General features: G+C 37.1%; 1 protein-coding gene across 4 annotated transcripts in view; it reads right to left on the bottom strand.

Annotated features, from left to right (window-relative positions):
- LOC117426183 (serine/threonine-protein kinase 11-interacting protein-like) overlaps positions 1–13,359 on the bottom strand; it is a 61,043-nt gene that overhangs the window by 17,968 nt on the left and 29,716 nt on the right. For all 4 annotated transcript variants that reach the window (XR_009330541.1, XM_034043558.3, XM_034043559.3 and 1 more), the window contains exons 18-20: positions 11,268–11,428; positions 10,404–10,830; positions 8,598–8,710 (exon numbers count right to left, since the gene is read on the bottom strand). Coding sequence is in view for 3 of the 4 variants with exons in the window: in XM_034043558.3 (XP_033899449.3) it covers positions 8,598–8,710; positions 10,404–10,830; positions 11,268–11,428 (701 nt within the window). In the remaining variant the exon portion in view is untranslated. The remainder of the gene's footprint in view (positions 1–8,597; positions 8,711–10,403; positions 10,831–11,267; positions 11,429–13,359) is intronic.

Here is a 13,359-nt window from a genome sequence, read left to right as displayed (position 1 = left end):
GTAATCTAGAAAAAGTGACAGAAAGACAGACAATCAGACCATAAGCAGGGGTTTCAAAATAAGCTGGAAACCAGCGCGATCCACCGCCTAAAACAATATTTGCGCCAAATATTATTAAAGAATATTATTATTTTCGGGTATTATTGTACCAAATTCCTGCGTATTCCTTTTGTTATGAAATATTGGGGCAGTTATGTCATGTATAGAGGCGGTTTCCTTTAAAAAGAGAGGCATGCTGGGATATCAGCTGATCTCTTGTCAGAAGAAAGGGAGAGGGAGATCTGAGGAAGACTTTTGAGACAGCGCGCCAAACTTTAAAAATAAATTTGGGTCAGATTACAATACTTGGTATCGATAGGCACTGTAACATTTGTTCTAGTTTATCTTTGTTATGAAAAGTTATTTCATTATGTAAAAAAAAGTATGTTATACACAAACACAAACATAAATGTACGGTGGCCCTGAAGTGCAAAACACAAGCAAATAAAAAAATACAGACAAACAAAAAAATGTGTTCCTACAATTAAAAAAACGCCTGCATCTTAAAATTTGTGTACAAACACAAAAAAAGGCTTACATCTTAAAATGTGTGTACAAACACAAAAAAAGGCTTACATCTTAAAATTTGTGTACAAACTCAAAAGAACGCGGACATCTTAAAATGTGCGTACAAACTCAAATGTACGCGTTTTTTTGTGTTTGTACACACATTTTAAGATGTAAGCGTTTTTTTGTGTTTGTACACACATTTTAAGATGCATGCGTTTGTTTTTGTATTTGCAGTCGTTTTTTTAATTGCAGGTAAGCTTTTTTTAATTGCAGGTACATATTTTTTTGTTTGTCTGTATTTTTTTATTTGCTTGTGTTTTGCACTTCAGGGCCACCGTATAAATGCATTACTTTTTAGTTTAAAAATCTTGAAAAAACCATGCATGTCATGAACAAAACAGGTACTTGACATGTACCTTCAATTGTTTGTAAATGAGTATTGTTGAGCTCTCATTAACCAAGTTATTAATATCCAAAATAACAACATTTCGCATGAATGTCAGAATATATGTCCATACCTCAGTGTGTTAAAAATGTCCATACTTTTCATTAATACCGTAATCCAGTATTTTATGGCAATCACAAAAGTATTTTTTTATTTTTTTTAATTGCATTTTTACGGAAATCGGTTTAACTCCGCATATTCCACATTGGTGACCAACAGTAGGTTTGTTATGCCAGGTCCATAAAAAAAGATGGAGAAATTGATAATAGTCTATTATCTTCATTAAATTCACAAATTGTTATAAACGTTACTTCTGATTTATTATTACGAAAGACAAGACACCTTTGACACCAAAATCAAACATTTGCATTATTAAACCAGTGTTTTTTCTTTTACTGTTAATAGTACAGTATAGATTAATTTTGTTCAGAAGCAGCTTCAGCTACTTGTTCTCTATATAGTATAAATCTTGTTAAGCTTTTTTTTTTTATTCTGTTCCTATCCATATAGCCTAAGCCTTAATTCCCAATGTGTTGTATAAATGCAACATTATAAATATTATCGCCTATGTATTTAAATATTTTCTTTGTGACTGAAGCAAAATAAATAATAAATCAAAACAGATGGATCGCCTTGGATAAAGGCAGCAGCTAAATAAATAATATATGTCAAGTTACCCATCACAGTATGCAACAAGAGAGTATCAACAGATATTTAATTAAATAAAAAGGTTAATCTCTGAAAGACGATATTTAAACTACTGTTGACTATATATGGATATTTACTGCATTCTTACAGTTCAGCTATCTGTGCACTCAGCTTCTTTAGAATGCAGACTTTACTTACATTCCAGTTTGTTTATAGCTTCCAAAGGTCATTTTTAGTGGGGTGGTCCCATAGATTTGCACTCTACAATGTATAACTTGTGTGACTTAAAGCAGTAGGGGTATATTTGAATTTGAGTGAAAGAGAATATTTTGCATCCGAGTATTTTATAGATTTTTCTTAGCAAATACAATGGGTCACCTATTTTTGACTGAGGACCGTAAGAATGCAAGTGTGACACAAAGGTAGACAGGGTTCCAATACTCTCAATAACTTGTGCTTGTGGAGGACATATTGACCTATCCACAGTGCAGAACATGGATCTCCAATGGGGGGTGATAATACCCCATCAAATAATGGAAAGCTGTAAAGCATGAGCTACACACTACCAGACCTGGGATAAAGTTATAAATATGGTTTGTGAAAAGTAACTATTATTTGAAAATAATGAAATACATATTGCAGAAAGTAACTATTACTTGAAAATAATTAAATACAAATTGAAGAAAGTAACTATTATTTGAAAAGATTTAAATATGGTTTGTGGAAAGCAATTATTTGAAAATATTTAAATATGAGTAAAGTAGTTGAAATCCTTTGAACTCTTCATAAATATGTAACTGTAACGTACAGCAGCCTAATTATTATCCTGCATTCTAAGCAGGTTAAGCCTTGTTCTTGTTAACCACTCAATTATCTCTTGGAAACTGCTCTATTTCAATTAGATTTAATTTGATCAATTGAAATATTTGACTATGTTATTTCAGTGATTAAATATCTGAAAACAATTAAATATCTTTAACCACTTGTTTAATGGCCGGTTTTGAAGTTATTGAATTGAACATGTTTAGCATTTTCCTCGTTAGAAATCCTCCTCAACCACCATGTGGTAATTGCAAGACTTGGTACATAATTATACATAGTATAATAGTAGTATTTTTTTTTTTTTTTTTTTTTTGCAGAAAACAAAAATTCAAATAATATTTGACTGTGCAATTAATATTTGAATATTTAAAAACAAAATTGATTTATTCTAGCATATATATTTAAATATTTCAATTATTTGAAATAGTTGGTGTTTGCAAATAAAATATCAAAATACAACTATATTTGTTCCAGGTCTGCACACTACTGCATCTTATTTTCGTGTGTAGAAAACAAAGAACGGGCAACAATGCTATGACTGGAACAAACCAGTATTCCTGCTGAATAAGATTTTAGGTTCCTGGTAAGTAAATATGTAGAGTTGTCTTTCATGAAATATACCATACCATCAACTACATTTTCTACATATATTATACTACATATATTATATTACATGTTATTTGTTTACCAGGTAACTGCAATTCTAAATAAATGTACCAGTAAAGATATATTTTTTTGATCCACACATCAAACACAAGTACAACTGGACCCTCCTGCTGTGCAGTTAACACCTTCCTTGAATCCGTCTGACGGTAGTTGTTAACTGGTCTCTATACTGGTTGTTGAACGGCTGTCAGTGTGCGAGTCTGATAGACTGAAGGTGCGAGACTAGGCAGACGTGAAACGTTGGGTGAGTGACACAGCGTGAGCTTCCACATATGTGTTTGTGCAAGAGGCCTACAAGCAACTCTCCGTTTAAGAATGTAGGTTTGACAGTGGCTCAGAAGATAAAAAGATGATTGCGCCCATACTGTATCTTTTTCTACATCATGCAGCAAAGGGGAAAACCAACGTAATAGGTTTTTAGTATTTACAGCATTTTTACTGAAAGAAAACAGGAGAAGCGACTGTTACTGACTATCATTTTTTGAAAAGGTGGATACTGCAACTGAGGTTTTGTTTGCTGTGGTTCATTAGGCAAATCCTCAGTTTTCAGATGATGGGTAGAATTATTCAGCGAGAAGGTCAAAGGATATTATGAAAAAAAAAAATGTCACTATAGCTATAGTTAGGCATGTTTGCCTTTATCATCTATGAGCACCTCAGTAAGAACATAAGAAAGTTTATAAACGAGAGGAGGCCATTCAGCCCATCTTGCTCGTTTGGTTGTTATTAGCTTATTGATCCCAGAATCTCATCAAGCAGCTTCTTGAAGGATCCCAGGGTGTCAGCTTCAACAACATTACTGGGGAGTTGGTTCCAGACCCTCACAATTCTCTGTGTAAAAAAGTGCCTCCTATTTTCTGTTCTGAATGCCCCTTTATCTAATCTCCATTTGTGACCCCTGGTCCTTGTTTCTTTTTTCAGGTCAAAGAAGTCCCCTGGGTCGACATTGTCTATACCTTTTACGGTAATGCATGATAATGTATTTAAATGAGCATCCAGCTCAGAATAATGAGATTAGCTGTACTCACATGGTATTTACTAAAGGTTGTTAAATTTTAGGCGCACCTGAAAACTAGTGATGTGCAGTTCGATTCTTTTTGACTGATTTGATTTGTTCAGTTTAGTGAATCAATTCAACAGATTTGTTCGTTTGATTCACTAACATTAAATAAATACATCTTGCTGAATTCAGGGCTAGAAGTTAACTTTTTAAGGTAGTAGTGAGGATTTGCTACCTGCCTGGAAAGTAGGTAGCAAAATGGTCTTATTCGGTAGCAGTTTATTCGACTAATAAATATATATAATATTATTTTAAAAATACACACCTACCTACTGTTTTACATAGACTGAATAACCCAAACTATCACATAGTAGGCCTATATTTAAATCAGAAAGTATTTATTGAAACCACTTTGTGCACAACTAAGTAATGGAACTAATGCAATTCCTTGTCGAAATGTATTTTGAGTTCTACAAGAATGCAACCATATCTGTCATCTAAGCATTTGATATGCCATCAGTACAGTTAACCAGGTTATGTTTCATCAGTGCAAATTAAGTGGTATGAAATTATCCTCTTATCTGTCTTCAGTTGTTGACTGAGATTTTGGTAACTAACAAATCACACACACCTATAAAGCAATTTAAAAAAAAAAAAAAAAAAAAGTAATGTGTGCCACATTATCATTGAATCCTGCATTGTATGACCTTATAAATTATAAGGTTACAACCACAACCAAGCTGTTTTGAAAATGAATACTAAATCCAGCACAGTACCGCTACATTTAAAAAAGTTTCATGCAACATGTTACACTAAGTGGTTTGTTCATAAATATCGTAACAAAAATCATTAACGCTATTAAAATGAGCTTTCAGTTGATTCAGGGCCAAACGTGATATTTTTACACTAATAAATGATCAAAGACAATCTGCCAATTGTTAACTAACAATTAACAGGTTGCTGTGGGCCACGACATATGCCGCTAAAACTAATTCATTTTTAAAAGGAATCTTGGGGTGGAACTATTCTGTCTCTGTTTATTCGCTTCTCATAGGAGGCTTTGTGGTCCAGTGATTAAAGAAACAGGCTTGTAACCAGGAGGTCCCCGGTTCAAATCCCACCTCAGCTACTGACTCATTGTTTGACCCTGAGCAAGTCACTTAACCTCCTTGTGCTCCGTCTTTCGGGCGATTAAGTGATTCTGCAGCTGATGCATAGTTCACACACCCTAGTCTCTGTAAGTCGCCTTGGATAAAGGCGTCTGCTAAATAAACAAATAATAATAATAATAAATAATAAATATCATCAGCTTCACAACAACAAACACTCCCCCGTCACTGGTCTTTAGCTCCAGTTTGTCCCGCCTCGTCCCACTCCACAGCCAATCACCAGCAGCTCCTACGGTCCGTGCCTGTCACCCATAAGCTGTTCGACCGATGTGAAAGACAGCCCCTCCTACTTCAAGCGTTCCTGCACTTCACAGACCTCACATATGTTACAATATGTATGCGGAGGGTTTCAGATGATTGGCCAATATCTTTTGGTATGCATTGGAATCCATTTTACCATGTATTGGAACTACATTTCCTGTGCCATTAGACGAAAAACAGCCCCATAGAAGGATATTACCACCTCCATGCTCGACAGTAGGTATGGTGTTCTTTTCTTTGTATGCCTCACCAGACATTCTCAAAACATAATGACTATCAGCATAACCAAAAAAGCTTGATTTTTGTTTCATCACTCCACAAAACCTTTGATCAAAACTCATTCATTCTGATTGTTATTAACCTTCCTCACAATTCTTCTATTTGTTCTTAGTGAAAGAACCTTATTTTTTCCAGACCGTGGGAGCGTAGTGACAGTACCATTAGTTTTGTACTTCTTGATAATATTAACAGTAGTTGAAATTTGGCATACTGAAATGCTTGTAAATCTTCTTGTATCCTTCTCCAGCTTTGTGACAATAAATAATGTTCTACCTAAGGTCTTCAGATAGCTCTTTACTTTTTCCCCATATTGACTTATTGGTAATGACAGCAATCATCCTATGCTTAACCCTTTTACACTCTCAAAGAATGTTCACCTACAATCCAGCATTTTCTAGACTTCTCTAGAATTAGGTTCTGCATTATCATATTGAAATTTCTAGCACCTTGTAGACAATACTATCATAGCATCATAGGGTAGGAATACTTTTTGAATTAGCCTTTTTGGAGTTTTGCAAAAAAGTTGCTGAAATAAATAATTGTAGACTAATTTTTCCTATAATTTGTTTGAGAAATTTCTAGAAATTGTAAATTTCCATTGGGGTATGTAAACTTTTGATTACAACTGTAGCCCGGATGGGGAGGGCTTAGGTAGGCCAGGGTGTCCTCGGCACACCGCGCACCAGCGACCCTTGTAGTCTGGCCGGGCGCCTGCGGGCTTGCCTGGAAGCTGCCCAGAGCTGCGTTGTCCTCCGACGCTGTAGTTCTAAGCTGCATGGTAGGCCTGCAGAGTGAAAAAAAGCGGTCGGCTGACGGCACACGTTTCGGAGGACAGCGTGTGTTCGTCTGCACCGCTCCTGAGTCAGCGCGGGGGTGGTAGCGGTGAGCTGAGCCTAAAATAATGCAATTGGCCATTTCAAATTGAGAGAAATAGGGTAAAAATCAATTGCCGACTACTAAATTAAAAAAAATAAATAAAACAAAAGGTAAGGGGTGTTGGCATGGGAACTAAAATGAGACCATCACATGCTTGCCTTTTTGTGGGATCAGTTGAAAACAGCAATACAATGGAAACACACCTAAACTATATCTTAGGTACATTGACGGCATCTTTGGAGTTTCCACCAACTCTAGTGAAGATTTAAAACAGTTAATTCAGTCAGTAACAAATTTCCACCCAGACCTGGATTTCACATGGAACATATCAGAAACTGGCAATAGTATATCTTTCTTAGACATTTCCATCACTGTTTTGAATTCCACCATTAACACCACTGTCTACTACAAACCAACTGATTCTCATTCATACCTGCAGTATGACTCCTCACACACTAAGGCTTGCCGTCACTCGATTCTCTATTCACAACTGTTAAGACTCAGAAGTATTTGCAGTAACGATCAAGATTTCTTTGCCAAAAGTGAGGAAATGTGTGTGTTTTTTGGAAATTGTGGTTTCTGGACAAAATCATCACTAAAGCTAAAGCCCGCATTTCAAATATAAATAGAAAAAATGCTTTATATAATAACAATATACATGATAGAATCCCTCTGGTCCTCACTTACCACCCTACCAACAGAAAGATACAGACAACTGTGCAAAGAAACTTTAAAATTTTACAACAAGACCCATCTACAGCGCCTATTTTCAAGACTCCCCCCTTGATGTCATTTAGAAGAGACATGAATATAAGAGAATGTAGTACACAGTGATGTTCGTCCTTATGGGGAACCTTTGAAAGGCACATATCCATGTAAATACATTCATTCTGAAACATAGCACTCAATTTTAGCCTTTTATTTTAATTGCAGAACAGATATATATTTTTTTTTAATCTGAGAATTTTTTTTTTTTTTTTTTTTTATTGTGGAAAACTAGGATCCCTTATTACCGTTGCACTGCAAATCAGACATATTGCCTTGCTGTCAAAATTATTCATTCAGCAAATAATCATCTGGCTAACGATTTTGGAATCTTCTGTGTTCCGCCTCCACCTTTCGCTTCCGTGACATCTACAACTAGTTTTTTGCTACTGATTTTAAATTTTATAGAAAGTAAAATAAATAGTTTAAACAAGCCTTCGCTTCACTATCCCAATCAAAATTATGTGTGCTGTGTGCGTGAGGAAACGGATCCTGTGTGCTATTTGATTGGCTATTTTACTATCTCTGTGAGCTGTGACTGGCTTAATGGGAATGTAACTCATACAATGCAGACTGCACATGTTGAATACGTGTGTTATATTAAAGAGGCGGGCTGTTTTAAAGGAGAATTCTAGAACGATACAGTACAATGCAATTTTATAAAAGAATGGGCGGGCTGTATCCATTAAAAGGAGAAAGGATTTTTTTTTTTTTTTTTTTTTACATCAGACATGGAATACATGTTAAAATTAAAAGGTAAGCAGTGCCGTTTCTCTTTACGTTGCCTCTGCCTGTTCCCTGCTGAGTGCTGTGTCTGTTGATCGCTCAGTTTCGGTCAACATAAGCCACTTCCACCTTCACAATAAGCTACTGACCAAAAGATACGCCAGGACTGCTGGGGCTTTTGATATCACGGTGGTCACTATGGTATGTAAATTAGCCAAATACTGTGTATGTAAATGAATGCGTTCTCTGTTAGTAAATGGGGCAGTACATTTTGATTTATAGCGCACGTTAGGCTCACTAATTTACGTGCGAGCTAACTCCAAATGTACTGCCTTTTTGGTTGGTATGTAGTTTAAAAAAAAGAGACCCCTGTATGTAAAATGTTTCTTGCCTTCAGGAAACACTGCAGCTCCTCTGTGTCCTCTTCAAACACCTCAACATCAAAGAACAGCTTGAGTCTGTGATCCACTCTCTGGAAATCTCCTGTGAAGAGGTTGTATTGAGCTGGAACACAGAGCCACAGATTAATCACAAATCAGCTTTTAACCACTGCTCAGCACAGGCAGGTGATTAAATACACTGCAAAAGTAAAAGTAATCTGTTGAGCAAAGCAACAGCAATACAGGTCTGACTAACTGCACAATAAAGTATGATAAACTGCAAGGCAGATTAATTGCAGAACAAACACAATTGACCTTAGCAGTGCCCAAACACTTTAGATTGCACATTTACCAATTTTTTTACTGGCTAATCGACACTAGGGGTAGAACGGCTAGAGTAATAATAGGTAAGAAATAGGAGAATAGGTCGACTTGTCGACTTAAAAAAATATTAATAAATCACGCGCTTGTCTGGTGCCGTTTGTGAATGTATGGTTTCAGAATACTTTGTTGGTTATGCACTATTTTAAAACTGCTCGGACTTTTCTAAAACCATTTATTGAATGTTCTAAACTGTAAGAAAAAAATAAAATAAATAAATATATATATATATATATATATATATAGTTTTCTGTAATTTTTTGGAGATGACTATTTGTTACGTGTCTTTGTTGTTTTTTCAATGATTTCTATGTTAATGGCTTGCAACCACAACTGCCATTGTGTCCATCTGAAACCGCACACGTCACAATTATTTCACAATTACATGACGTAGAATTAATCGACTACCAGTTTCTGAGGTCGACTGTTTGGTGCTACCCTTAACTTGTTACAGCGACGGATTTCTACTAGCTAGTACCTGAGCTTTTCTAAAAGGTCCATCATTTCTAGCTGCTTGCTTTGTAATCTACCACTGAATCCTTTCTGTGGTAAACATTTTACTCAGCCACTTTAGAGCTCACCCACTTGACATTGGAATCTGGCTTCACATGTATTTTACAGATTGTTAGGATCCAGTTTAGAGTTAGCATTATGTGAATTTCTAAAAGGGATACTTTATAACATCTACATTCTATTTTAATAATATTAAGTTTCCTAGTCATTTAATATGCTAACCTATATGTTCTGTATTATTCCCTACTGTTGCCTATGCTTTCATCATTATATGTAATTCTAACAATTTCTTCTGCCAAGATTTCTCAAAGCCAGTTGAAAAGAAGGGACGTGGTAAAGCATATTAGTGCTGCACCCACTTATATCCTTTAAATTTTAGAACTTCTGCTGTATGTATTCAAAAGAAAACATCTGGGCTCCTGAGTGGAACATCCAGTAAAAGCGCTCCGTGTGGAGTGCAGAATGCGCCCTATAGCCTAGAGATGGCAGGTTCGAATCCAGGCTATGTCATTGCCGACCGTGACCGGGGGTTCCTAGGGGGTGGCGCACCATTGGCTGAGCGCTGTCCCGGTAGGGAGGGCTTAGGTCGGCAGGGCATTCTATGGTTCACCGCGCACCAGCGACCCCTGTGGCTGACAGGTCTGCAGTGGATCCATTCAGATCTGTGTTGTCCTCCGGCACTATAGCTTCGCTGTGGATCTGCAGTGCGAAAAATGACGACTTGGCAGAAGCACGTTTTGCATGTTTCAGCCTCCGTTTCCCGAGTCGTCAGGGTGCAAATTTGGGAGAAAACCAGACTATAAAACCATTGGCGGCCACTACATTTATAAGAAAAAAGAAACACACACACACACACACACACACACACACACACCCCAACAACATTTGAAACGCCTGGTTGCTTTCCATTTTAAAATCCTCACCCTCACTTGACTCTTCCCCATATTCTGAAGGTGGTTTAGGTACCACCAGCATGCTGTTGGTATAGCTCCCAGCCAAACTGTCTCCTTTACACAGGATCTCCCCCGGCGTCCCGCTGGTAAAGGAACCCCTCTTGTTCACAGGTGTTGAGGGGTCGGCTGTGCAGAAACTTGCTAGCTGGGAGTCGCCGATATTAAACGAAGCTTCGTGGCCCTCATCTCTCCAGCTGTCTCGCCCCACCTCCGTCACCGTCTCCTCCTCTCCGATGTAGAAACTCAGGTTTCTAGCCATGAGAAGCGAGTCTGTTTCAGTTACGTTACTGTGTTCATTCATCTTCAACGTATCGTCATCAGTCCCATTATCCTCCGAAACTGGGATGTTTTCTCGAGGGCTGCTGCTCATGGGAGACTTTGCCCAAACTCCAGCACCCTAAAGACAAGGAGAGAAGCTTCATCAGTTTAATTCTTAACATGCAGTGCCACTTAAAAGAAATGGAGTAGGCAGGCTGTGAGTATATTATACTGTCAGGGAAATACTGGAGGTTGGTGAAATAATTTAGAAATAGCAATTTTACAAAATGTAATATATACAGGTCATCTTAGACTTGTGTAATGTCCAGTTGAAGATTGCATTGTAAACTGCGCTACAGATGGAATTGGTGGCAGCTCTAGTTTATAATAGAATGAGATTAGTTTTACAGGCTGGTTCCTTGGGGCAGATAATAACATAGGAAGAATTTTGTGGAAAGGACCATTTATTTTCTTATCTTTAAGTAATTCTATGAATTGTAATACCAAGTCATTTTTGTTTATTTTTTTCTTTGACAGCTTATTTTTGATCACTAGTCCCACCGCCCCACTGCTGACCTGCTCCTCTGTGGGAGGGTTGCTGTCAACAAAGGTGATCTGCAGCATGCTGGAAGTCCTTTCGGAGAGGGTTGGCACCAGGCTACTGGTGCAACGTTTTGATTGGCTGGCGAGCTGGACCACATGGTCACTTGTGCATGCTGGGCAGACAAGAGCTGTGCCTGGAATGGAAAACAGTAAAACATAAATCCAGTGCCACAGCTGCAAAAACATTAAATTACAGTAATTTTTTAAATATACTGCACATCCTTGTAGAATGTGCACATCTTATATAATGCACAGTCTTGTATACTAGCCTATCAAAAATATCAGTATATAGAATACTATTACCCAAGTATAGTAGTGTGCAACTTGTATACAAGATGCAACTTGTATATGGCATTTAGAACTGTCCTCAATATTAGTGTACTATATTCTAAAATGAAAGGTACCTTGACCAATATTTAGCCAATCAAGTACCAGTCTGTCAAACAGCTTTTTATAACAAATGTCAAGCAGAGTCATCAAATTTAAATAATGTCTATACCAAGTTTCATCACAATTGGATGAGCTGTTATCAAGATACAGGTGATACCAGTGACACAAACTTGTTGACAACAATTGGGGTTTTATTTTGTTCCTGCTTTTAAATTCGCCACTTTCTTGTCTGGGCTCTAAACTTGAAGACAATTGTTTAAGTGAAAACAATGGCAACTTACTTGGGAAGAGGAAATAAATCCTAAACCTTGTGTATTGGGGCCGTAACTTCAAAGCAAAAAGTTAACAGTTCCACATCTATTTGACAGGATGCCAGACAAGAAACAGCTGTAAACAACAGCCAAGCATGAGCCTTTTAAAAGGGTGTGAACAATGCTTTTAATTGAGAAAACTCAGCTTGCCTTGAACAGACACACACTGTGGCCTCTTCAAAGCAGACACACTTTTTTAGACAGCCCTCTACATGAAATCACCCCTTCTGTCCCACACAATAAAAATTCTATATAAAGTGACGTAAACAAAGCTCAGCAGGGGAAATCTTATTGGAGCTTTTTAAGATTAATCACAAATAGAATATCTAAAGTTTGCCTTTACTTGTTATAGCCGACCTGAAGGTATCTGGCATGTTGTGCTCTCTTGTTCTTTTTTTTTTTTTTTTTTTTTTTTTTAAACACACACAAAACACTGTTAGACACACAAAAGGTTTTACACAGTACCTTTTTTCTCTTTTTTGATATACACTTGAGCACACTATCAAGCGGGCTTCTTCACACACAGCAGCCTTGAACAAACTGGCTTCACCCTTTTTAAACCCTGCACCTGGCACTAATTTACAATAATTACCAGGTGCGGGTGATAATTAAACAACAAAAATATGAACAATTTAGTTTGGCAGGGAGATTTTAACTCTCTCCGTGCCACAAACACACATTTTCCCTGCGCAGGGCTAGTTGCCCTGCCATAATATAAAAAGTGCATAGTTAACCAAGGGAATCAGAGAAGACGGATAGGATATGACAAAAAAAACAAACACTCATGTCCCTATCATTTTAAGGTTAATTCATTTTTACTTTAGACTGATGCTTAGGTGTGGTCTTAACAATAGCTTCACAGGAAGTTATTTGGCTTTTTACCAGAGTGAAAGTCTGGAAAAGTACCAAAATTGTGACTTTATAATCTAATTAGACCCTATAAAAAGTAAGACAATTGATTTAATGGCTTGGTTAGAATACCTGTGTAAACACTATGATTTTGCAGTAGATTTACATACAGTAGTATGAACCCATTACCCTCTAGAAAGAATTCCCACACTGGAAGGCCATGTGAATTCAGCAGACACTCCCTTTTAAAACCAGGGGAGGATTTTAAGATTAATAAATAAGTTGTTGAATTCATAGACCTGGATGAAGATTGTGTGCTGTATGTCAAAGCTCACAGCACAATGCTGGCAACAAGCCTGCTGGGCCCATTGAGGCTCAACCTCGACCACTGGCCTCAGAGCAGTATCGGATCGTTCATTAACCATTACATGACTTTACCAGGAGTGTCTTATGCTGATAAAACAATCCTTGCATGTATTCCTCTCTGCATATACTGTGATTGAAAGCTATTTTTA

Source organism: Acipenser ruthenus, chromosome 11, assembly GCF_902713425.1.
Source record: "Acipenser ruthenus chromosome 11, fAciRut3.2 maternal haplotype, whole genome shotgun sequence".
Taxonomy (NCBI): Eukaryota; Metazoa; Chordata; class Actinopteri; order Acipenseriformes; family Acipenseridae; genus Acipenser; species Acipenser ruthenus.
Note: the sequence above shows the minus strand (reverse complement) of the source record. Positions and strands in the feature narration are given on the sequence as shown.